The 25,343-nt window shown below is 48.3% G+C and overlaps 2 protein-coding genes across 4 annotated transcripts in view; one reads left to right on the forward strand and one right to left on the reverse strand.

Moving 5' to 3' along the window:
- Positions 1-895: 895 nt before the first annotated feature.
- Positions 896-3,785, forward strand: RBM15B (RNA binding motif protein 15B). Its single transcript, XM_023586918.3, has one exon. The coding sequence runs from the start codon at positions 969-971 to the stop codon at positions 3,645-3,647; it is 2,679 nt and encodes an 892-aa protein (XP_023442686.2). The 5' UTR covers positions 896-968; the 3' UTR covers positions 3,648-3,785.
- Positions 3,786-7,437: 3,652 nt separating this feature from the next.
- DCAF1 (DDB1 and CUL4 associated factor 1) overlaps positions 7,438-25,343 on the reverse strand; it is a 92,664-nt gene continuing 74,758 nt past the window's right edge. For all 3 annotated transcript variants that reach the window (XM_058288141.2, XM_004451771.4, XM_071212082.1), the window contains exons 18-24: positions 23,725-23,958; positions 22,610-22,703; positions 21,992-22,096; positions 21,701-21,774; positions 21,111-21,212; positions 12,711-12,963; positions 7,438-8,416 (exon numbers count right to left, since the gene is read on the reverse strand). In XM_058288141.2, the coding sequence (XP_058144124.2) occupies positions 8,358-8,416; positions 12,711-12,963; positions 21,111-21,212; positions 21,701-21,774; positions 21,992-22,096; positions 22,610-22,703; positions 23,725-23,958 (921 nt within the window). In that variant the 3' untranslated portion in view covers positions 7,438-8,357. The remainder of the gene's footprint in view (positions 8,417-12,710; positions 12,964-21,110; positions 21,213-21,700; positions 21,775-21,991; positions 22,097-22,609; positions 22,704-23,724; positions 23,959-25,343) is intronic.

Here is a 25,343-nt window from a genome sequence, read left to right on the forward strand (position 1 = left end):
CTTTTTAGCTACAGAAGCTGCGTTCTGGTTGGGGGAAAGGGGAAGGCTAGGGTGCATTCACGGGTTTTATAAGTGAGGCTAGATCAGGTCCTGGGGTGGCTCCAGCAACTCACCCTGGGAAAGGAAAGTTCCTTCCCCAGTGGGCTTGGGCACCTGGGCAGGGGCTGGGTGATGGAGCCAAGGGCTCGTGCCGTTGGGAGAACAGGTCAGTGCAGCAGGCTCTGGTAACTGCTGCTACTACCTACCAGTCTGAATTTCGAGACCGAGGCGCTTCCTTGCCCTGGGATCTGCCCGGTGCCCACAGCAGATGGCAGCCCACCCGTGCTAAGGGGCCCACTTCGTCAGCTAGAGGTGTGGAGGTGGCCCTCAATCACCAACCAATGCTGGAGCTCCCAGTGCACCTCACAACTGTGGCTCCCTGGCCTTCCCAGGCCCCCTGCGGGTGAGCCTGAAGGCGGAGGATGCCTGGGGAGGGGCGTGCGTCTGTCCTCCGGGCTGTCATCCCGGGACCTCCGAACGGGAGGAACAGTGGCGGGGCCTGGGGCGGCCCCAAACCTAGTACCACCACGTGAGGAAGCCGCCGGGTCACGGCTCCGGGCCTCGCGCTGGCGAGAGGGCGGCAGAGCTCGCCCATCGGCTCCGGCCGTGCGAGCTCCTGCGCCGCACGGGCCCCGCCGGCCGCACGGTGGCGCCAGAGCGCCCGGCCCGGCCCCGCTCGCCAGCCTCCCGCGGGGGTCACGTGGCTGGGGCCGCACGGCCCGATGACAGCCGTCGTGGGGTCACGTGGCGCGGCCTGATGACGCGGCCGCCGGCCCCTCAGCGCCGCTCCCGCCCCACCCCGCCGCCACCGCCGCGGCGAGTCCTTTTGTCCAAGATGGCGGCGCCGGGGGCGCTGCCTCCGCGGCCGCCGCCGCCGCCGCCGCTGTGAGGGGCCCGCGGGCCGCCCGCCCGCCCGCCGCGCCGGCGCCATGAAGCGGCAGAGCGAGCGGGACGTGAGCCCGGGCGGGCGCGGCTCGTCCTCGTCGGCCAAGCGGCCGCGGGAGCGCGAGCGGGAGGCGGAGGCGGGCGGGCGGCGAGCGGCGCACAAGGCCTCGGGCGGCGCCAAGCACCCGGTTCCGGCCCGGGTTCGCGACAAGCCCCGCGGCGGCGGCCACCGCGACAGCCGCGGCGCCGGGGACGCGAACCACCGGGCGAGCGGCGGCCGCTCCTCGGGCTCCGGCGCCGGCGGCGGGGGGCGCGGCGGCAAGGCCTCGGGGGACCCCGGGGCCTCGGGCGCGTCGCCCCGCGCCTCCCCGCTGCCGCCGCCGCCGCCGCCGCCGCCACCCGGGGCCGAGCCCTCGGGCCCTGGCTCGGCGGCGGCCGCGCCCGAGTACAAAACGCTGCTCATCAGCAGCCTGAGCCCCGCGCTGCCCGCCGAGCACCTCGAGGACCGGCTCTTCCACCAGTTCAAGCGCTTCGGCGAGATCAGCCTGCGCCTGTCGCACACGCCCGAGCTGGGCCGCGTGGCCTACGTGAACTTCCGGCACCCGCAGGACGCGCGCGAGGCCCGCCAGCACGCCCTGGCCCGCCAGCTGCTGCTCTACGACCGGCCGCTCAAGGTGGAGCCGGTGTACCTGCGCGGCGGCGGCGGCGGGGGCAGCAGCCGGCGCAGCAGCAGCAGCAGCGCCGCCGCCTCCACGCCGCCCCCCGGGCCGCCCGCCCCCGCCGACCCGCTCGGCTACCTGCCCCTGCACGGCGGCTACCAGTACAAGCAGCGCTCGCTGTCGCCGGTCGCCGCCCCGCCGCTTCGGGAGCCCCGCGCCCGCCACGCCGCCGCGGCCTTCGCCCTGGATGCCGCCGCCGCCGCCGCCGCCGTGGGGCTCTCCCGGGAGCGGGCCTTGGATTACTACGGGCTGTACGACGACCGCGGGCGCCCCTACGGCTACCAGGCCGTGTGCGAGGAGGACCTGATGCCCGAGGACGACCAGCGGGCCACGCGCAACCTCTTCATCGGGAACCTGGACCACAGCGTGTCCGAGGTGGAGCTGCGACGCGCCTTCGAGAAGTACGGCATCATCGAGGAGGTGGTCATCAAGAGGCCGGCGCGGGGCCAGGGCGGCGCCTACGCCTTCCTCAAATTCCAGAACCTGGACATGGCCCACCGGGCTAAGGTGGCCATGTCGGGGCGGGTGATTGGCCGCAACCCCATTAAGATCGGCTACGGCAAGGCCAACCCCACCACTCGCCTGTGGGTGGGCGGCCTGGGCCCTAACACCTCGCTCGCGGCGCTGGCCCGGGAGTTCGACCGCTTTGGGAGCATCCTGACCATCGACCACGTCAAAGGCGACAGCTTTGCCTACATCCAGTACGAAAGCTTGGATGCGGCGCAGGCGGCCTGCGCCAAGATGCGGGGCTTCCCCCTGGGGGGTCCGGACCGCAGGCTCCGGGTCGATTTTGCCAAAGCAGAGGAGACTCGGTATCCGCAGCAGTACCAGCCCGCACCCCTCCCCGTGCACTACGAGCTGCTCGCAGACGGGTACACGCGGCACCGCAACCTGGATGCGGACCTGAGGGTCCGGGACAGGACTCCCCCGCACCTGCTGTACTCGGACCGCGAGCGGACCTTTCTGGAAGGGGACTGGAGCAGCCCCGGTAAAAGCTCGGACCGCCGCAACAGCCTGGAGGGCTACAGCCGCTCGGTGCGCAGCCGCAGTGGGGAGCGCTGGGGGGGCGACGGGGAGCGCGGCGTGCCTAAGGCCTCCTGGGACGACCGGCGGAAGCGGAGGAGCCTCTCCAGCGACCGCGGCCGGACAGCCCACTCGCCTTACGAGGAGCGGAGCAGGACCAAGGGTGGCGGGCCGCCGCCGGAGCGCGGCGCCGAGCGCACCCCTGAGCGTGGCCGCAAGGAGAATCACTCCGGGGAAGGGACCAAGGAGTCGAGCAGCAACTCCATCAGCAACAGCAGACACGGGGCGGAAGAGCGGGGCCACCACCACCACCACGAGCCTCCAGACTCTTCCTCCCACGGGAAGAAGGCCAGAGATGGTGAGCGCAATCATCGGACCGCCGAGGCCGAGCCCAAGCTGCTGGAAGAGCCCAAACACGAGCCCAGAAAGCTGAAGAGCCTGTCGGAGTACGCGCAGACACTGCAGCTGGGCTGGAACGGGCTTCTGGTGTTGAAAAACAGCTGCTTCCCGACATCTATGCACATCCTCGAGGGGGACCAGGGCGTCATCAGCGGTCTCCTCAAAGACCACACTTCCGGGAGTAAGCTGACCCAGCTGAAGATCGCCCAGCGCCTTCGACTCGACCAGCCCAAGCTCGATGAGGTCACGAGACGGATCAAACAGGGGAGCCCAAACGGCTATGCCGTGCTCCTGGCCACCCAGGCGACCCCCGGTGGCCCGGGCACTGAGGGGACACCCCCCGTGGAGCCAGGCCTACAGAGGCGGCTTCTCAGGAACCTGGTGTCCTACCTGAAACAGAAGCAGGCCGCGGGGGTGATCAGCCTGCCAGTGGGGGGGCCCAAGGGCAGAGATGGCGCGGGCATGCTCTACGCCTTCCCACCCTGCGATTTCTCACAGCAGTACCTCCAGTCGGCACTGAGGACACTGGGCAAGCTAGAAGAAGAGCACATGGTCATAGTCATCGTAAGAGACACTGCCTAGCTCACATCTGTCTTTTCCTACTCCATGTTTCTTTGTGTCACAAAAGCAGTTACTTTAAATCTGATGCCCTCCCTAGCCTCCACCCTAGGTTTGAATTCTCTGCTGGGTTATTTTGGTTCATTTGGTGGGGGACCAGAAGTCCTATCCACAACCAAAACTTAAGTTTTTAGGTTTTGGGTTTTTCTTTTTTTAACAGCTGTGAGAAGGAACTCCTGTTACGTTAATTTCTAGTGTATGAGATCCTGTCTACTGTGTTCTGTATTTTTTATTTTTTGACTAACTGTATGAAAAGTTGTCAGTAAAACCTTTGTCAGAGGATGGATTTTTAATCCTGTCCAGAGTCCTGGTTTAATCAAGTCTATTCTCAAAGGATGGAAGACTTTTTTCCCCACTGCGTGCAAACAGATGCCCTGCAGCATCTTTCCAGCGCCACCATATCCAAAAGCCCTGCCACGCTGGTGGCTCGCAGCCCCTTGGCCCTTCAGGCCGAGCAGGACTGTCCTCACACTTGGTTCTCACGTTGGCTGTGGGCAGAGGGGCTGCAGTTTGGGCTGTGGACCCCACCACACCAGCCCTGCAGAGGAAGGGAGTGAGCCTGAGGTTTGTAACCAGCAGCTCCTGGCAGTTGTTTTTCCTTTCCTGCCCTACACGACGTGGGTGTCCATTGCTTGAACGTAGCCCCCAGACAAGGTGCTCGTTCTTAAGGCCTCTTTGGAAGCAGGTAGTCTGGAGCAGTTGTGTTCTCTTGCAGTCGCGGGGGAGGAGCAGGGCAATATTGGAGCCCAGTCTGCCCGGGGCTCTCTCCTTCTTGGAGTGACCTCCCTTCTAGGCTTAGCCCAGGGATGGCCAGTGCCAGAGACAAAGCTGCCTCAGACTGGAGGCCAGGTGCTGGAATGGAGGGTGGGGCAGCCTTCCTTGGTTAATTCTTGAACTCCTTTACCCATGTGTTGGTGAATTTTGGCTCTTCTTTGGTCGTTCAGGGCTGACGTATCAGTTGGATGGGCCTTTGCCCACAGTCATACCTAGAGCTTTGTGGGGGACACCGAATCCCCGGAACCGAAGTGCTTTTGTGATGCCGCAAGGGAGTGAAGTGGTTTGGGAAGATGCCCTGGATAACTGAGATGACAGCAGTTCCCCAGGTGCAAGGTAAGCACGCGTGCCAAGGCCTCTTGCCTGACCCTGAGGAGGCAGGGACCACTGGGAGGAAGGAGAGCTCGGTCGCTGAGGTGTTGGGCACTGCTAGAGCTTGAAGCGGTGCAGGCAGGCCGGGGAGGAGCGCGGAGCTGTCCTTAGCTGGGAGGGAGGGTGGTTCCAAGGAGTCTTAGGCCTGTCCTTCGTTTTGCCTCTGGTAAAGGAGGATGGGCCAGCGCTGGCAGGAACCCAGAGGGCAGCAGTGGTGGGGATCAGGGAGGGGTACCGGGGCCAGACAGCACTTGTCACTGTAGAGCCCAACCTAGATACCATTCTTCAGAATGTTTGTGTGGCTGCTTGGATGTTCCAGAAGATTCACTGTCAGGGCTGAGGAGAATGGAAGTTCCAGGAAGAGAAATGAGCCCTGGCTTGCCCAGTGCTTTAAGCAGCCCCACATTTGACCAGAACTCCAGGTTCTGCTGGCCATGCCACCCTCCTCCAGTTCTGGCCCACTCCCCCAGAAGACTGCACAGGTGGTCAGCTGACGTCTGAGCACGGGGTGAGCTGGAGGCAGCGGCCCAGTGCGGGCTGCATGGAGAGTCCATACCTGGCCATGAGAGCAATGAGAGCTGTCTAAATTTTAGAGATCATGGAGATTTGGAATGAACGGGGGAATGGACCTGGGCTGGGGAAGTACTCCTCTCAGCTTCAGCTGGTGCTTACGAGTGAACGAGCCTGATGAGATGGCCTGAATGGTACATTTGCCTGTGGCCACTGCTGCCAGGGACCAAATCTAAACAAGTCAGCCACGGCATGGCAGGGCACACTTGCGCCACTCCAGGGTCAGTTGGTGCTGCCAGAGACCTCAGGAGGTGGCCCTGTCCATCTTGGAGCAAGTGAGGTGGGAAGATGGTCTAAAGGTGCATCATAGGGCTTCCTGCAATCCTCAACAAAGCCTGGGTCACAGGCAGCCCCGCCTTGGTATGCTAAGTCTAAAACTTTTCCAGGCTTCCTGTCTCCCTTCATAGGCTGGGTGCTCAGGACTCAGAATAATCCCTGCCAGTTTTCCCAGACAGACCCAAGGAAACAGGTAACTAGAAGATGTGGTGGGGAAAGTCACTTCCGCCTTTGCCTTCTCCACCCTTCTTCAGGGAGGGGGCCCTCTGGCCCCAGAGAACTTCAGAGTTCTAGTGAAGAGGCATACCCCACGTGACCTTCCTCCTTCCTTCTCTTCCTGGACCCCCTCTCAACCACTTCCTTCAGCTCCTCAGACATTGCAGGTTCTGTGACCTCTCAGAAAAGCCTTGACCAGCACAAGTAACGGTGGGTCACGTGGTGAGGACCCTGGTACAGGGTTGCCCTCCCCCACGAAAACTGCTCGTGCCTGCACCTGGGGTTCTGCTCCCATCTGCTGTTTAAGGCCCACAGCACTCAGGCAGAATTGCCCTGGTGGTTGCTACTATTCTATTTCTTCCTACGTGACTCATATTTTGAGCCTTGGGAGAATAAGGAAGAAGGTTGGATGAAAGTGTCCTTGGCCTCGCAGGGCACTTTCCTAAGGGTGTGTTGTCAAGGAAACCAGAATTCTGCTTTCCTCTTGGAGGTCCTCGTCTCCACCTTAGAGACCTGTGGGTGCTCCCAAGAGCTCCTGGCAGAGTTCAGGAAGGCAGTGTTTAGCCGAGTTAGACTAGTGCTTTTAGTACTTCTTGATTTTTAACCTGATTTCTTCTAATGCATTTTGGTACTATCATTCAGACTATTCCACTGGTTAGCTACCCATTTAAGCCGAGGCATGAAGCAAAAAGCTGAAACCTCTGCTCTCTAGAGGACCAGGAGATGGGGTGTAGCATAGGCCCACTTGGGTGTGTCAGAGCTGGGGCTTGATGCTGCTCCTGAGCACAGCAGAGCTTTACCAGCCCCTGGAGTTTTAGCTGTCTTGTCTTACTTGTTTACTTCACAGTCACCAAACCTGCCCCTTCTTAGAAAAGGGAGAAAAATCTCTTTAGCTATGTTGTAGAAGCAGAGAAGCTGTTACTTGGGCAAAATCCAAGGAAGAAAGTGACTAGGGTCTGATGCTCACTGTGGGAGGAAAGGGGGTGACGCGGGGAAAGGCCAGAGCACCTGCTGCTTACCCTGGTGGTAGTGCAGGGTAAGCCCAGGCCAGTTTTAGAGCCTCCGAGCTATCCTTCTGCAAATCCAGCCTAAGCCCTAGCTGCCCCTAAACCACCTGGATGGGATACCTGCTCAAGTCCACTGTTGTAGTACTGTTTAGGAAACAGTCGTGACAGTCACCCTAACTGAAGGGCTGGCCGAAATGCCTTTCACTTCTTATCTTGCCAGCTCTTTACTTTCCCAGACCCCTACCCTTTACTGCTCTGTCAAATCTACACTCAGGAGCTGCTTTCTTGACTGAACACAAGGCGTGAGAGGGGTGTCCGCAGCAGTCAGTTCCCTGAGCACCTCCCTCTGCACACGACTCCGCAGAGGCAGGACTGGCAGAGCTGCTTTTCTCCAGGGGTGCTTTATTTGGGCAGAATGTCCTCTTCCACCCTGGTCTGCCCCACTGGGCAGGGGTCTTCTCTACTGCCTGCTAGAAGCTGCATGGAAAGGGACCTGCCCATCACCACCACATATCATAAAAGAGAACAGGGAAAGGCCATAAACAAAGACAGACTTGTAGTTTATTTTGTATTTTTTTTTTAAATAAATACACTTTACATTAAAGAAAAAGGCCTTTGATTTGTAATTTCCACTTTGGGGAGAAGGGAAGAAAAGAAAGATCTTTGAAAAACTGAATCACAAAGAAAAATAGAGAGGGAGTGAACTTACATCCTAAGTTCCCTCAACTCCACAAAACCAATATCCACAATGACCTTGCTGCCCCCACACCGTGACGGCGGGTGAGTTTATGCATCTCACTCAGCAACAGCAGCGCCTTCCTCCCTGCCCGCGGCATGAAGGAAAACCACCTGACAGCATGTGAGGCAACAAAACAGGCTAAAAAATCATATATTATATTTATAATAAAATATTCTCAATCCTTATCAATTTAAGAAACCACGATTTTCCTTTTCATTTAAATACGTATGTAAAAACGCCTCTATATTGTTCTTTAGACATCATTTTCTTGCATAGAAAATGAAGAGCAGGGACAAGAGACCTGGTGGATATAAGTTCATACCCTCAGTTATAAATGCCTGGTGTCTATTTTTTTTTTCTTTTAAAAGTTTTATAAAAAACTATTTCTTGTTCTTTAAGTAAAGAACATTATACAAAGAAAATATATTGTGAAATAGCCCCAGAGACATGTTTTTGTTTTTTTTCCCCCCTAGAGGAAAGCTATGTCCATCCTAGAAGGGGGAGAAGCAGAACAGGGCCTAGCCCCTGTCTTTTTGCAGTTGTTAGGTTTTTGGAAGGACCCTCAGATTCAAATGAGACTCTCTAAGCCATAATCCTCTGAATTCAGGGCATGCAGTTCCTTCAAAGACAGCCCTGGGGGGAAGGGAAAGGGAGGAGTTCTAAATTCACTTGACTCAGTTTCCCGCCTGCCAAGAATCTCTTCCACGTTGTGATGACTCCTCATTCATTCAGAGATAATATGATATCATCTTCCAAATCAGAGTTGTCGGAGCTGTCAGCTGAAAGGTAAGAAAAGGGAGAGACTAGGTTATGCACTAGGCTTTATAGGACGCTTTTAGGAAGCAAGCACCTGCACAAGTTCATTACCAGTTCCAGAAAGAAGAAAACACAATTAGCTCCTTGGAGCTGGCTCTGGAGAATACAGCTGTTGCCTGCAATGGTGAATGCCCGTGGGACCTCTTGTTCTGGTCTCTTACCTTTCAAAGGGTCTGGACACAGAGGCCTCTGCTTCCTGGAGGATCTTTGCCTGGGAGACCCCAAAGGGATCAAAAGAGCCTGCTCTGGAAACGTTCACATGTGGCACTTTGAATGGCTTAAAGGGACAGGGCTGAGAGGAGAGAAAATGAGCTCCCGTCGCCCTGGGCCTCTTGACTCCTTCAGGGTACTGGCACAGGCCTGTCTGGCCCCATGGGAGTACTGAGAAGGCAAACTGAAGCAAAGGTGAAAGATACGGCTTTTCTCAAACTCCTTAGGCACTCCCTACTCCAAGTCCTGGAAGACCTCAGAGAGAGTGGCCAGCCTGAGAGTCATGCCTGTGAAATTTCTGAATACAATCTGTACATGGAAAATTTTCCAGAAAGGTAGAGGCCAGCAGGAAGCAGCTGTGAAGTTCTGGCAGGAGGCACTGATACACAAGGAGTCCTCTACTTAACCATCTGCCTTCTTGGGCAGTGACTGGACATTAACAGCCTCTGGAAGGATGCCTTAAGGGGTGAATCTAGGGAGCCAAAAAGAGCCCTCAAAATGAGGGAGACATGCCATGTTTCTGGCTCATCAAACTTGGGAGAGAAATGTGGTACCTAGCTCATACTACGGGCTCCACAAATATTTGCTGTGTGAAAGATAGGGAAAGGGTTCAGTATCCACGTCAGTTACTCAGCATGCAGGAAACTAAAACTGGATTTTTAACAAGGTCCCCAGGGAATGGGATGACAGACCCTGAGCTGGAGCCTTGCACACACAGGCTCTGGGGCTCCAAAGAATCCCTCAGGAACCTTTTCCAGCACCTGAAAGAATCAATTCTTGGGGAAGCTAAGGAAGAACAATACAAGTGCCCAAACCTTCCTTCGTTCGCTATAATGTACTCCTTGAGGAAGAAACCTCAAGTGGTAAGATAAAACCAGAAAAGCATGGCAGTGATCCAAAGTCCTGAAGATGTAAGCAACAGGGCTGTCTGGAAAACCAGTTGCTGGGACAAAATGGGCACAGGCACAGTCTACTAGTGACAGTTGAGAAAACTGCACAGAGAAATTAAAAAAACAGTGCCTGAAACAAGTTAAACATCAGCTTCCTCACACCAAGAACTCCAGGAGGAAGTGCCGGCAACACAGGGCCTCCTCCCCAGAGCAGGGCACAGCGCCAGATGCTGTCCGAAAGTCCCAATGTTCATGCACTGGATGGGCGGACAATGCCTGGCCATCAGCTCTTAAGAACAAGGAGCCTTAACAGCTCTAGATCATGGCTAAGGACTGTAAATGCAGCTTAATGAGGATCACAGACAATCCTGAAGCACATAATGGTCAGGCCTGGCACTTGAGAAAGCCTTCAAGGCTTTGCGCCTGTTCCCCTCTTGATCAGGTGGTAGCTCTTCTTAATACCTCAGCCTTGTCTCAGCCTTCAAATGCTAGAGAGACCCAAGCCCAGACCCCGGTTGGAACCTCCCTTCCGAAAGGCCAGTCGAGGCAAAGGCAGTCTAGGTTCACATGATCAGTGCCTGTGGTATTTAACCTGCTGCTCTGTAAGGGGGGGGGGGGGGGGTAGATCTGACTGGATCGAGCAGAGAAAAACTCGGAGCCAAGGTATCCCTCTTCCTAGGGCCGGGGTTCTGCACGTAGACTCCTTGGGTCCCTGGGAGATCTGGGACATATGCAAAGTCAAGCAGAGACACAATGGTGTGGTTTTCTAGATTCTCAATGGTGTTTGGCATATACTAAAAGGGCTCCATAACCCCAAAAACGTTAAGAGCTTCTGCTCTAGAGGACTGGTGAGGCAAAATATTAGCAAACCAAGGGTGCAGAGTATGTTCTCTGTCTGCTGCCATCCCCTATAAAATGCAAAGAAAAAGCAAGGACACATGCAAATGCTGCCTGTAAGTTTCCACTTAAATACTATCGTCCAAGCTGACGTATCCTCAAGTTGTCATCTATTATGGCATTTGCACATAAATACACCCACTTAGGTTAAAGTAACAGCACTCTCACTGGTAGAATTAAGTTTTCTAGATTACTTCTTGGGCTTGAAAGAAGGAATGTTCTAAGCTAAATATCTGAAGGCTAAAGAGAAGTAGTTTTATAGGCCACATCCGAACAGGGTAGCTTTATATTCAAATTAAGAATAAAGTAAAGTGATACTCTTAGGGGCTACTACCACAAGCTAGATTGCCAGTTGCTTCCTCCCTACCCTGCCTTATTAAATAACTACCTGTAATTTAAGGGAGGTATAGTAATCTTATGTCCCAGGACTCACTTCACATACAACAAACAGGTTTAGTAAAGCTTGCCTTTTTATTTCCACCAATACTGTCCTGTGTCCTCTGCCCCGCAGTCCGTTAACCAGCTCTCTGACCACGGGCTGGAACAAGGCAAGGCCTACTCCACTGATCACCTAGGCCTCCAAGTATGGAAAAGTGGAAGCTGATACACAGCAGATGGGCAAATGGAAGGCACTCTCCACTGCTCCACAGAGCATCCTCAAAAAACAAAAAGCAAAACTGGTGGGAAGCAGCTGTAAGTCAGTGGTTGAGCACTTGCCTCCCAGGTACAAGCTTCCAGGTACCGCCTTAAAAAAAAACCCTGAAAACTGGAGGAATCGGATATGGCTCAGGCGGTTAAGCACTGCTTCCACATGGGAGGTCCTGAGTTCAGTTCTCACCTAGTGCCTCCTAAAAACAAATTTTTAAAAAACTGGTTTAAGAGGACCAGTATAAGAAAGCCAATCTCCCCTTAGCTATCCAGCCTTAAAAATCTTGAGGGCCGAAAGAAACCCTAAAATTTCAAAGAAAATGGATTCAGGTCACTATGGAAGAGCAGAATCTCTTATATATTTCTTAAATATATACCACCCCCCACCCCCATCCCAACACCAATCATAAAAACCAAGTTATCTATGACAAAGAAGCTTGGTGTTTGCTGGGCCAAGGCCAACATGATAGAATTTTCTGAAATGACAGAAATGTTCTATATCTGTGCCTTCTGATATGGTTGACACATTGCTACTGAGTGCTGGGAATGTGAACATGAAAATGAAGAAACAAATTTTTTATTTGATTAATTTACATAGTGACATACGATGTGGCTACTGTGTATGACTCACCATGGTTATGAGGTGCTGACTGGGTCAGCTACATGACAAATGGCTAACACAAGGATTCCTCCCCAGTCAGGCAGGGAGCACCACAAAAACCCAGGACCACAGCAAGCGTGACACATGGCCCAGTGCTGCTGCCAGGCAGGTCCTCTTGAGACATGCAGGGTACAGCTGTAGAGCTAGCGGACTCTGCAGCTCTTTTTGCTGGTTTATTCAGGATTCATTAGCATAGCAAGGGTAGCTTGACTTGATAAACCTGTACTAATGGGAAATTACTAGAAAGGTTGGAGACTTGTTCTTCATAACTTAGAACGACAAAGGCAAAAAAAAAGGAAGTGAACAAACAGAAGTCAAAGAGAAACATTTGTCAGCTGGCCTTTAAGAGGAATTAGCCAAAAACAAACAGGAAAGAATTCCTCCACAGCAGGGACTTGATTGCTTTTTAACTTTAGAAGGGAAGAGTCTTAACACCCAGGAGGAGCTGCTTCTGACTGATTCCAACTCTTTCCTGGACCTTGTAAAGTTAACGCTCTGAAGCAGGGGTTGACAGACGACAGCCCCTCACTCCCACCCCCACCAATCCAGCCTGCCCTGTTTTGGTCAAGCTTGACTAGAACACAGCCACACGCATTTGCTCAGGTACTGTCTGTGGCTGCTCTCATGCTGCAGTGGGGGAGGTGAGGTGCTGTGACAGAGACCCTATGGCCCGCAAAGCTTAAACTATTTATTGTCTGGCCCTCTAAAGAAAAGTGTGCTCACTCCTGCTCTACAGATAGGAGCTGAGAGCCACCTGGCTGCAGTGTGGTGAGAGGGCAGAGGATCACAGATGTGGCTCTGCTTTTTCTTGAGGGGCAAAGAGAGGGGAGTCCTGAGGCACAGAGCACAGTGCCCTGGTGTGGCTTTGCTCTTTGGGCCAAGCTAGCACAAAAGAAGGGACCTTTTCCTGGGGCTGCCAAGGCTCAGCCCAATGGCCCACCCTATACTTACTGTCCCCCAGGATCAGTTCCACTTCCTCATCTGCATCAGAGTCTTCATCCTCCCCATCCTCTCCCTCCTCCAGCAGGTTTGCTAACTCCTCATCAGAGGGAGAGAAGTCATTGTCCCCATCCTCCCCTGCGTTCTCGTTGTTATCATCCTCCTCCAACTCCGCCTCCAGCAACTGGTCAGTATCAAGCTCATCTAGATCATCCGTGTCGTCATCATCTTCATCATCATCTTCCTCCTCCTGTTCTTCCTCTTCCTGGTAAGACAGCATGAGGTCCGTTAGGACAAATACAGAGGCCTAACCCACATGGGCTGTGTGGTAAGGCTTTCCCAAAGGGATAAGGGAGGAAACTGTCAGTAGAGGGTGGTAACCTGGGGTTAGCAGGAGACTTCAGGGGCCAGCCAGGCTTGTGAGATGACTGCGACAGGCACCCCCGTGAAGCACCCCACAGACAAGGATCACTGTCACTCCACGAAGGCATTACCAGTCCCCCGGCCCTTGTCCAAGGAAACCAACAACTCACTTCACACAGGTCCCTGCATCGATATCTAGGGTCCTAATTAAATAACAACGAATTCAAGGGGGCTTTTTGTGCTTTCTTGCATCAATCAAAACAAGTGAAATCAGTCAAATCACTGGAGCAAAAACTTTTTACCTAGAATCTAAAAAGCAATGCTTTAACAAAGGCCAAGAAAAAGTCCAGCTCCTAAGCCCTTCAAGCTCTTGCCTTGGTCTTATAACCAGGAGTGTGGGTAAACCCCCAACAGTCTACATAAGCATCTCATGATACGAACACTGCAATAAAATAAGACTTAGAGAACACGAACAGACACCCATATTTCCTGTTCTAAGCCAAAAAATACATAAAGTTAAGCTAGCGCTACCATCCAGCCTTGCATTCTTAAGGAAAGGTCTCAAAGGCAGGAAAACTACCGGAAAACCACTGACACACTTTGTTCTGGGCACCCTGGGCTTGTGAAATCATATTCTGGCATCTACCACAGATTTCAACTTTGTACTAGAATCTAAATTGCTTCTCAGCAAGTAGAAGAAGGCACAAAGACACTTCATGCTTTGATAAGGATGGCAGTAAAAGTGACCAACATTCAGTCACTTATCTTTCTGCTCAAACAACTGTCAGCCGTACCAATAGTAAAAGGATTCTAATTCCTGCCATAAGGAGAAGATAAAATCATTTAATACATTATCCTAATGAAAGTCAAATCAGAACAAGCCAAGAATAAGCCCCACCCAAAGGCATTACTCTGCCAATTATGCTTCCCCAGTCACTGGAATTTGCCAGCTCTACGGTAAACTAGGCTCATTCAGCAGTTGCTCTGTTCTGTGGAGTTTCAGTAATTCTGGAATCACCATTAAAGACTTTCTGATGCTCAGGTTTTACTGATGACTTGAAAATTTTTCAACAATTTCTGGCAACTACATGGGAAAAACTAACCCCTTCAAATATCCAGTAATTGTAATGCTTGTACAAGTGTATATACGGTCTATACTACATTTTGTGTGTAAGAATGACACCCATAATGGCCTGAGACCACTGTTCCACACAGCCTGGCCCTCCACACACCTCCAGAGGCCCACAGATGGGCGGCTAATAAACATTCACCCACCTGAAAGGAGCTGAGAGTGCTCAGAGGCAGCTGTGATAAATTAAGGCACAAACAAGTTCTGAGCCTCTACAAGCACTCAGTCAGGGAAAATAATCCATTGCCTACCATTATACAATTTTTGCTCTTTTTCCCAGGCATATTTTCATGTCCTTGACTAAAATTACCTCTAATCCCTTAGCAACATACCACAGTTTAAAGGCCAGTGCATTAAAGAAGAGAGTATCCAGGACCCTGTGTCTTTTAAGCTTTTATGGAATATAACTATTATATTTAAAATGAAGATATCACAACCCTGAAAGATTCCATTGTTGAGTGGGTCCATAAAAAGAATAAACTCTTCACATAGGCACCTCTTAGCTGGCAAATTCAGGAAGACAGTCCTCTTTCATTTCTAAAAACATCATCAAAGCTGAGCTGATCCAAGAGAACTAATAAACAAAAAAGCTAAATCAAGAGCAACCCTGGAAAACAGCTTAAACCAGGGTCTAAGCTGAGAACTACAGATAGCGTTCCAAATTCTTCCAAAAGCCTACAAACATAACCTTTACTTAATCTTGTAGGAAAAGAAATAGCTGTATATTCATACTGGAAGGTCATGAGGCCATCTTAGGCCATCATGGCAGAGGAGGGGAAATGAGTACAAAGGAGAGCTCTCGCTGAAGCCCCAGTCGAGTGCATGACTTCATCATAGACTCTGTTTCAAGGACCAATGCTAGTTTGACACAGTGCACAGCACAAGTGGATATGGCCATAAATTCACTTTCTGAATTTTAAACATGAAAACTGGATTTTGAAGCGGAGGTTTACAAGACCTGTCCAAAAATGCTGTGACAGAATCTAATCCTGTGGCTGGACAAAAAAAAAAGAGATTCTAGAAGGCAAATTTTGGAGCATTCCTCTTGATTCAAGAATGTGCTTAAGTGCAAGAACCCCTCTCCTTCTAAATCTAAAGAGTAAAGCTCCTATTAAGGAGTCACCAAAAGGTAAAAACTAAAAATTATTCTTGAATTTAAAAAGAAAATCTTGCTAGAATCCTGAATTAACCCCGCCAACATTTAGATCATGATTTGGATCTAGGAATATTAGTTTGTTGGTGTTGGTTTGTTTTAAGTCTCTAAGACTTCCCTTTTAGGGTTGGACTCTTAGATTAAAATACAAAAAAACTTCCTTATACAAGTATTCTGAATAACTTCTTGCCTCCATTCCAACTTATAAGTTGATATGTTATCTAAAGCCACAAAACCCTCTCCTTTCTAGAGAACAGGTCAACAACAGGCATGGGCTCCTTCAGCTGCCTTCTGGTGTCCTCTGCCTCTGGCCCAAGGAGGAAGCCAGCTTTCCATTCCTGCCTTGGACCCTGTGTTAACCAGGGAGATTATCCCCCCAGGTGCACTTTCTTACCCTTACCCCACCCACATCCACTGTCACCCATCTCTCCACTGACTCCATACCTTCTAGGCAAAGAGGTTCAGCTCCCCCAAGTCTAACCATTTTTTCATTTTCCCCAGCCTTTATATTCCTCCTAATTGTGGACTTCTGAACAGATATGACCCAAACACTACTTCTGGCCTCCAGGTTGCCACTTGGTCACTCACTCACTCATTCTCTCTTCCTCTAACACTTGACAGTCTGGCTTCTGCCCACACCACTCCGTGCAGCAGTTAAGGAGGTGTGCTCTGGGGCAAGGATGCCTCAATTGAATCCCAACTCTACTAGCACCACACTCAACCCCGGACAATTATTCAACCTCATGGAATTGCTGGAAGTGTGCATGTGTGTTAAATCTAGCACCTTATCTGTATTTCTCCCAGTTACCAGATCAAAATCACAAGCATACCTTCTTCCATTTCCATGGCTTTACATCAATTCAAATGCTGTTTCCCACAAATCTGGGAGTGCTCCCTCCTGTTCACTCCCACTGCCCTCAACACCTACATGCCTCTTCCTCTCCCTCTGCCAGCCTCCAGTCTTTCCAGCCTTCAACTGTCTTCTCCCTTCCCAGATCAAAAGCCCCAGGGGCTATGCAGCATGCCACATTACAGAATTATAGAAGCAATGATCATTTACTGAGCTATCACATGCTAACTTCTTTGAGTCTCAATTTCTTGTTAAATGAGATGGTTTAATTAATCAGTGGCTCTTAATCAGACGTGACCAAGAAAATTATCTGAGAAAACTTTTTTCAAAACACACATGCTTAAATCCCACTCTGGGTTCAGGAAGATAAAATCAGAATCTATACTGAAGCTCATGCAGGTAGATTTGGGATAGATTCCCCAGGAATTGCAGAAGGCATCCCTATTAAGAACCACTGCTCAAGATGACCTCTCAAGTACCTTCCAGTTCTAAAGCTCTACTTTTCTGTACTCCTGCCCACCAACTTCCAACGAAGAACCAAGAAGATAAATCCAGGTATTTCCTTTGACCTTCCCTTCTATATCAAACTATCTCATCCTTTAGGACTTAAACAGAAAAATTCCCATATGCTTTCTAGTAGATAATTTAAGACTTATTTTACGACAGTTTTTAAAAAATTATACCACAGCATTTGTTTCTAGACCATTCAGAAATCTTCACATAGCTGTTTTTCAAGAGAAATGGCTTTTAGCCTATATTTCCTCCAAAACTGCAATGTCTTAAAATACTTAAAGTATGATCAGAAATTAGATTATCTCAAAACTAAGGTAGTTTTTTTTTTTTAAAAAAAAAAAAGAAGGGTGGGCAGGTAATTCAAACCAGAGCCCACTGTCTCAACAATTCAACATGTCATCTTTTGCAAAATTTAAACTTCTGCTTCTCCATTTAGTACTTGTTCCTGGTGTTAACCATCCTTATAAGCTATAGGTTCAATTCAGGTCATAAGCATTTGTATTTTTCACTCCTCACTGGCAGAATCTAACTCACACACAGTTTAAATTTTTTAAGAAAAAAGAGCTTCTCAGGAATCATCACACTCAGCTCTGACCAGGCGTGCACAGTAGGTGTGTAATCAGTAAAGGCTCTTACCATCCGCTTCTAGGCAGTGGAGAACACACAGGAAGCACAGCACATAGTGTGTCCCAGTTCCCAAAATGGAGTGGAAAAAAGAAAGCATTATTCCCTTATTGAGGCTTTTATAAATTTAAGGTTAACTATAATTAGTTTAAATTTATTGGCTTTTCAAAAACTAGGAACAATGATCAATTACTAATCTCTGGTTTTTTAATTTTCCTGAACGCCAACATCAAAGTTGACTAAATTGATAATCCCAACAGATGATATGAGCTGTGATAGGTAACCGGCTTCTCTCTTTTCATCAAATGCCTGAAGGCAGGCAGCCTCAAGAACACACAATTTTATGGCTGTTAAATACACTGTGGATGTTTTTCATTCATCAGTGTAGTGGTATAGTTAACTCGTTCCTGTTGATCTCCAGATTTATTTAAATATGAGGGCAAAAGACAATCATTTCTATGGTCTATAAATTATATCTTAATAATTCTGCTTAAATAAATAAACCACAATCACTTATATAGGCACTTTATGTTGGACCATTTTATCAGGTGACCATTCAAGCTTCTGAGTTTATTTTGCTAAGGCAAAAGGGCAAATTCAAAGGTCCTGGTCATGGGTGCCTGCATCCCTGAGCCATGTAGGTCATGAACATCTGAGAAGACCTGCAAGCAGATATCTAAGACACAGAGAAACTTTGAATAGCAAATAACTCACATGAAAATGAAAAGGAGCTAGTTTGAAAATCAAGTGACGCATACAAACTAAAATGAGTTTTACTGGCAAAGGAAATGGCAGTGTGGAGAAATCTGATGGAGATAATAAATATAGCAAAACACTACTGCAAGATTCAAGGAGGACATGGCAATCAACAGAAAGTTACAAAGGAGACTTAAACAAACATGGTATTACCACCTGAAACATCTCTAAATCAATCAAAATGCCAAGGGCTTGAGGGTATAAGCAGTTCTCTAGTGGATGTCCTTCAAGCATGAAACACAAGAGATGATCCAGAATTGTGGTATCAACACTGCAGTGAAGAGAGCATGCAAGCTCCTCTGCATCATACACTTACCCCTGTCAGAACTAGGAAGCTTTTAGGTTCGTCTACAGCCTGGGTCCCAGAGTCACTCATTACAGCCCTGCTGAGCCTGCCCCTCTGTCTTGGCTGTCCATGCCAAGAGAGCTTTGTTTTTCCTCCCTACACCAAGAAGTCTCAAGTCCTAACCATCATCCCACCACCCTTTTAAATCCCTTTTTTCTTTCTAACTTCTCAAAAGGCAAATTAATACATGATTGTTCTATAAACCCACAACCTCTCTAATAAAGAAAAAGTAAAAATAAAAACCTGTTTTAAAAATACACTAACAAGGGAAACGGACTTGGCCCAGTGGTTAGGGCATCCGTCTACCACATGGGAGGTCCGCGGTTCAAACCCCGGGCCTCCTTGACCTGTGTGGAGCTGGCCCATGCGCAGTGCTGATGCACACAAGGAGTGCCGTGCCACATAGGGGTGTCCCCCGCGTAGGGGAGCCCCACGCGCAAGGAGTGCACCCCAGAAAGAGAGCCGCCCAGCACGAAAGAAAGTGCAGCCTGCCCAGGAATGGCGCCGCCCACACTTCCCGTGCCGCTGACGACAACGACAAAAGAAACAAGATGCAGCAAACAGACACAGAGAACAGACAACCGGGGGAGGGGGGAATTAAATAAATAAATTTTTAAAAAAAAATACACTAACAATACAAGGAAATATATATACTATGGGAAAATAAGTCTGTGTATATAATTAAAAATTATTAAGATTAAAAAAAAGAAAAAAAGGGGAAGTTACATAGAACCACAGAAGGTGAATGAATCAGTCCTTTCCCTGAGCCGAGGCTCCCTGGAGTCGTGGGGTGAGGGGAGGAACAGTTAAGTGGTCCCCTTACGGTGATCCCTTGCTTCCACAGCCACCCATCTCCAGTGCCTTTGCCTCTCACCACTCCATGTCTGTAGGAAGATGAGTCCAAACTTGGGCACAGCCTTCTAGTTCTGGAGGTGGCCAGGGCAATCCTCACTTTTCTTTTCTTGACCTCCCCCTCAAAGACAGAAGGTCTGTCTTTGGATATCTGGACTCAGGTGATGGTTACCCAAAGATGACTGTTGCCTACTGCCTCATAAACCTACAAGGATGTAGGCACGTAGGGATCGTTGCCCTGATGAATAACTTAAACTCATTTGCCTGAGAGAGACCTGAAGTCTAGAAGTGAATAATAAAACCATGGAGGATGGGATGGTCTGCAGCCACTTGTACCATTGTAAAGTACAGATAAATGCTTTGACAACCACACCTTCTATGGCGATAAACTACATCTTGTGTCATGACATCCAAAGAGGGAAAGAGTATGCATCAAGTGCAGGAGGTGGGGGAGAGGATGTCTAAGGGAGAGGATATCCAAGCTAGCAAACAAAAAAGAATAAAAGAACAGACACTGTTAAGAAACACACACAAAGCAACCACACAGAATTTGGAGGATCTAATACCACTTGCCAGCTCTATGTCACAAATGAAACAAAGATATCAAGTATCCATCAGAAAGGCATCTGAAAACCCCTATCTCACAACGCACATGAGATTTAAACAACGCTAGCTCCTCTCACCCATAAAACCAGTGAAACTGCTGAAGCCCTTACAGGCCATGCAGCTAGAAAGCATTTAAGGAAATCCTTTCTACATCAATCCTTGGCAGCACTGGGTGAAGTGAATTCAAACTTTGGAGCCTAACTGTCCTTTATAATAAAAATGGAAAAGAGCAGTGGCAAAAGACACAGCAGCATGCTTCCTCCCACCCTACAACGTTCCCAACCCTTCCCCAGAGCACTTTAATGAGAAGACAGAGCACCAAAACTAAGTGAGGTCACAGTGGTGGTAAAAAAAACACACATGAATCCAAGATCTTGAAAAAGGGCCTTTTACCTACCTACTTTAAAATCTACAACAAAACAAAAGTCAAAACCTACTCATTCATTTTCAATTTTATATAACTCCCTTGGCACTGAGTATTTCTCAGGACATTTAACAAAAGAACCTGGCCTGAAGAATGTACTACATGCACAGAATTAGCGTGAGCCCAGTAAACAGGGCAGAGCTGCGAAAGTTCAGAAGTTGGAGAAACTATTCAGAACCAATACTGACACACCATACAGGCAAGCACCTAGCGTAAGATGAGCACAAACTAAAGTCCCCTATGAAAAAGAAAGCACTAAGACTCTGGAACCTGATACAACCTTTAGATACAACATTTGAGAAATGTTTAATTTCTCAAAAGCATCAAAATTTTCTCTACTTAAAAGCCCTAGTCCATTACTCTAAAAGTAGATTATGCTATAAAACTGAGAAAATGCAAACCAGACTTTTATAAAGGTTAATAAGCCACTTCCACAATCCATCCTTAGCAGAGTGACTTTTCTGCTTCATTCTGACATTGGGAGTATGGGAGCTTATCCAGAAATCAGAATAGGGCACTGGTACACCAAGGACAGATTCAGGGAAATCTCCGAAAAAAATCAGAGACTGCTCACCTACAAATTAATCTACAAAAGGAACTCACAAGATCATCAGGCAGCAGTCAAGGTTTTGTAATAATAATCAGCTTTCTTCTGTCTGAATTTCAGGGATCAAGGGCCTGGGACAGGTCTTCAGAATATGGCAGCAGGGAGCAAAGGCTGACCTTACAAACCCCCTATAGCAAAGAGCGGAAGAGCTTCGTAACCTCAGCAGAAAGACACCTCAGAGCCACTAACCTGGTCCTCCTCTTCGTCTTCATCTTCTGCCAGGCGCTGCCTGCCCACTTCGTACAGCCTGCACACGGTGTCCATGTTCAACGCATCCATGCTGCCCTGGTTCTGAAACAGCACCAAGGCCCCAAGGGGCCGTCAGTGTGCAGAGGACCCACACCCACCTCAGCTCTGACGGACACCCAAAACCTTTATCCTGTCACTTTCAAAGCTTCCAATACCCAAAATTCTTGAGCTAACTCTGAAAATGTTACACCTAGGTCACAAAGAGGGGAGGAAAAACAGGAGAAGCGTGGGCAGGGGGGAGAGAGGCACAGGAGAGATGCCATCCTCTGAGAAAGGGAGGACAGCGTGAGTCCAGGACAAGAGGAGACAGGCCTCTCTAAGCTGTCTTATATTGGGATTTTCTTACTCTTTGTCTTGTACTGTGTAATTCCCAAACCCATCAAAAGGAAGGTTACTGTCATGGTCACCTACTATCAGGCACTTACTAACTTAAGAACCCCTCTTATACCAGATAAAATGCCTACAGCACAACTTGAAAAGGATCCTAAACATCAGAACAAAAGAGCAGGGTCTCTGCAAGCTCCCTTTACCTCAATGACAGCAAGGTAGCAGTCTTTGGTATCTGTGCACAGGTCAAAGATGTTCCGTTTCACATCAATGGTCGCTAGAGAATAGAATGTGACAAGACTCAGGACTGGACTAATGCTATGACCTTAAAACCATCTTTTCCTCTAAAAAATGTGAGGGGAATTTTTTTTTTTTAACTATTTCCACAACTCCTCTGATTTTCACTGAAAAAGTAAGTCCTCCCAGAAAATGGAGGACCTTAGATAAGGAACACCAAAACACAAAATGACCAATGCCTGCCACTTCATGCTCACCTATAGGTTTGTAGTCAGTTGCATTAAATGTTCGGAATGATGATCCAAAAGGGCTTTTCATCCTCTCTTCCATTAAGTCATCTTCATCATCTGCCTGCAACATAGCTAGTTGGGGGGGGGAAGAAGAAAGAAGCAAAATACAATCAGAACCAGAACCATCCCCTACTCAAAAAGGCAGAAAACATTTAATGGCCAAAAGAGATTGCTCTGTATCCATTTAATGTCTCTCAAAGCATCCTCCTTGCATATCCCATAGACTGGAGTACCTATGGTACCTGCAACAGTACCTGCAACCTCTCATCTAGCTCCCAACCAGCATCACAGCCGGAGGTTTACAGGACAACACATGCAAAGGTTTTCCTTTTTTCTTTAAGTTCAAAACAACATACTTGAAAAATTACTACATGGAATTTCTTTCTATACAAGATTAACTTCTTATTTCAAACCTTTCACCCTAAATCAATATTACCTTCTTCTGTCATCACTTGTACTATCATTTTATCTTTTATGCTGTAACTTTCAGATACTTTCCAAATCACAAGTGAGAGGTATTTCCAAAAAGGAAGCATCAAATTAAGTGAGGGAGAAGAGAAAGAAGAAAAGTTCAAGGTTTATTACCTCCATACATCACTGTCCCTGTGTGGTTGAACACAACCCGACACTGATCCAGAGCAGGAACTGTATGTAAAAGATGGAAAGTGCGAAGGTCCCACTAGGAGGGGAGTGGTCAAGGAATGCTATTTTATATAAAACTTCTCATCTAACCTCATGGGGGAAAGTCGGAAAAATCACTTTCTCCTGCTAAGTATTGATGCTGATGAGTACAGACCCTCAATTTAAAAGATATGGAAAAGGTGATGGGCTCAAGGTAAAACAGAAACTTGTAGAATACATAATATTGAATAATGTCCCTGAGAATATCCTACTGTATCCTCATAGACATGGAAGCTAGATAAGCTCTCTTCCTCTCAGTGGGAGCCTTCATTTCACTATTATTTCTAGCAATTGATTTCTATTTAAAAAAAAGTCCTTCAGAAATCCTTCTGAAGTTAATAAAAGTCAACTCAACACTTGGGAAAGTAGGGACAAGAATCTGGCCAATCTTCCCAGAAAATGTGCCAGTTAATATTACCAGTAATTACCAGTCTTCAAGAGGCCACTGGAGGAAAGCAAACTTGGCCCAGTGGATAGGGCATCCGTCTACCACATGGGAGGTCCATGGTTCAAACCCCGGACCTCCTTGACCCGTGTGGAGCTGGCCCATGCACAGTGCTGATGCACGCAAGGAGTGCCGTGCCACACGGGTGTACCCCGCGTAGGGGAGCCCCACGTGCAAGGAGTGCGCCCCGTAAGGAGAGCTGCCCAGCGGAAAAGAAAGTGCAGCCTGCCCAAGAATGGCGCCGCACACAGAGAGAGCTGACACAGCAAGATGACATAACAAAAAGAGACACAGATTCCCATGCCGCTGACAAAAGAAGCAGACAAAAACAAGAACACGCAGTAAATTAACACAGAAAACAGACAACTGGGGGGGGGAGGAGAGAAAATAAAGAAAAAGAAAAATAAATCTTTAAAAAAAAAAAAGGCCACCAGAGATTGACAAACACTTCAAACCACCAGAGAAGGTCCTATGTGGACATTTTAACCAAGTTTTGGTGGAAAAAGAAAAAAAATTATTTCTGTATCACAACCCAGATAACCAATGGAAAGTAAGACATGAGTGTAAAGGATACAATCTCAGTGTTAATAATGACCTCCAGCCCATTCGGATGGAAAACACCGCTGATGTTCATGTTGAACTTGTCAAACTTATGGATGGCCTGTGCAGAGCGGACATCCCAGAGGACGCCATCATTTAAGACGAGATCATCTGTAGGATTAAAGGTGGCACAGTTCCTCTTGTAGTTGTTGGCGAGATCTGGGTTAAACAGAGTCAACAGCTTGTTGCCAGTCTGAATATCATAAATCTTTAGAGAAGAAGGGTGGAGGAAAGAAAAATCAGACCAACACATCCATTAAGAAATTCAAAGAGAAGCTGTGTAAAATCCCCTCAAATTTACCTAAGTCCTATATTCTAAAATAACTAGAAAGAAGACCACACCTATCTAAGCAAGGTTGAAGTGCTTTGGTTCCCATTCAAGGTTTGAAAAATCCCTTTCCCTTAAAATAACAAAGTAAAAAGTAAGACTGTGGTAAGGGTAAGAAAACCATCTCTCTATCCCTCCCCTTTACAAAAATAAAAAAGTTTCTTAAGACTAAAACTGAGAAATTCTCCATATGGAACAATCAAAGATGGCCCAAAGAGTATTACATAAGGGTTATTTTGGGGAGACAGACAGGCATCAATAAAATATTCTCATTTCCCAGTATATATATTTTGGTTCTGCATCACTGCAAGTTTCCAAAGTCCACAATGTGCAACTTATGCAGAGATCAGGTCTTTCCAGTCAGCTTAGAGACATGCTGTAGTATTTCCAATCTTAAAAAAAAAAAAAAAACGTCCTTTGATGTAAGAACAAGTAAGGAAATACCACAAGAAAACAATCAAATCTGAAACATGGGTTAAGACCACTAGCTTGGTCTCTTCAAAAGTTAATGTCATGAAAATTGAAGAAACGGCTTTTCGTTGTGAAAAATTAATGAGACATTACAACCAAATGCAATGTGTAAATCTTGGCTAGATCCTGGTTCAAAAAAGAAAAAAAAATTGAAACCAAACACATCGAGAACAACTGGGAAAACTGAGAATGAAGTAGAAGATAGTAAAGGACATTACAGAATTATTTTGTTTTCCTAAATTTGATATGCCAGTGTGATTATATTAGAAAGTGCCCTTACTTTTGTTAGAAGACACATGCTCGAGGACTTAGGAATAAAATGTCACAATGTCTGCAACTTACTTTTAATGATATAGAAAAACAATACATTTACACAGAAAGAAAATAGGGCAAAATACTAACAAATAATGAATCTAGACTGTGGGCATATGTACTATTTTTTCAAGTTTTCTGTATGCTTTCACATCGTCAACCTAAAAGTCAAGGGAAACATCTCTCCCTTCACCACTCCACTTCTCCCCCATCCCCCTCTATGCTACTACTCCACTTTTGTTTTCAGCAAAACACCTCAAAACAGTTGTCTATATTCATGGTCTTTACTTCTCTCCTCCTGTACTCTTTGAAACCCATTCTCACCAGATTTTCACCCCACCAGGCCACAGAACCAGCTCTTGACAAAGTTAACAATGACCTCTACACTTTTAAACCAAAGGGCACTTCCAGCATTCATCTTATACAACTTCTTAGCAGTTTCTGACCCAGATGATCAACCCTCCCTCAAAAGATGGCCTTCA

Source organism: Dasypus novemcinctus, chromosome 26, assembly GCF_030445035.2.
Source record: "Dasypus novemcinctus isolate mDasNov1 chromosome 26, mDasNov1.1.hap2, whole genome shotgun sequence".
Classification (NCBI taxonomy): domain Eukaryota; kingdom Metazoa; phylum Chordata; class Mammalia; order Cingulata; family Dasypodidae; genus Dasypus; species Dasypus novemcinctus.

Bases quoted from the DNA above. Each gene is read 5' to 3' on its own strand.
- RBM15B (XM_023586918.3), top strand. From the start codon at position 969: ATGAAGCGGCAGAGCGAGCGGGACGTGAGCCCGGGCGGGCGCGGCTCG.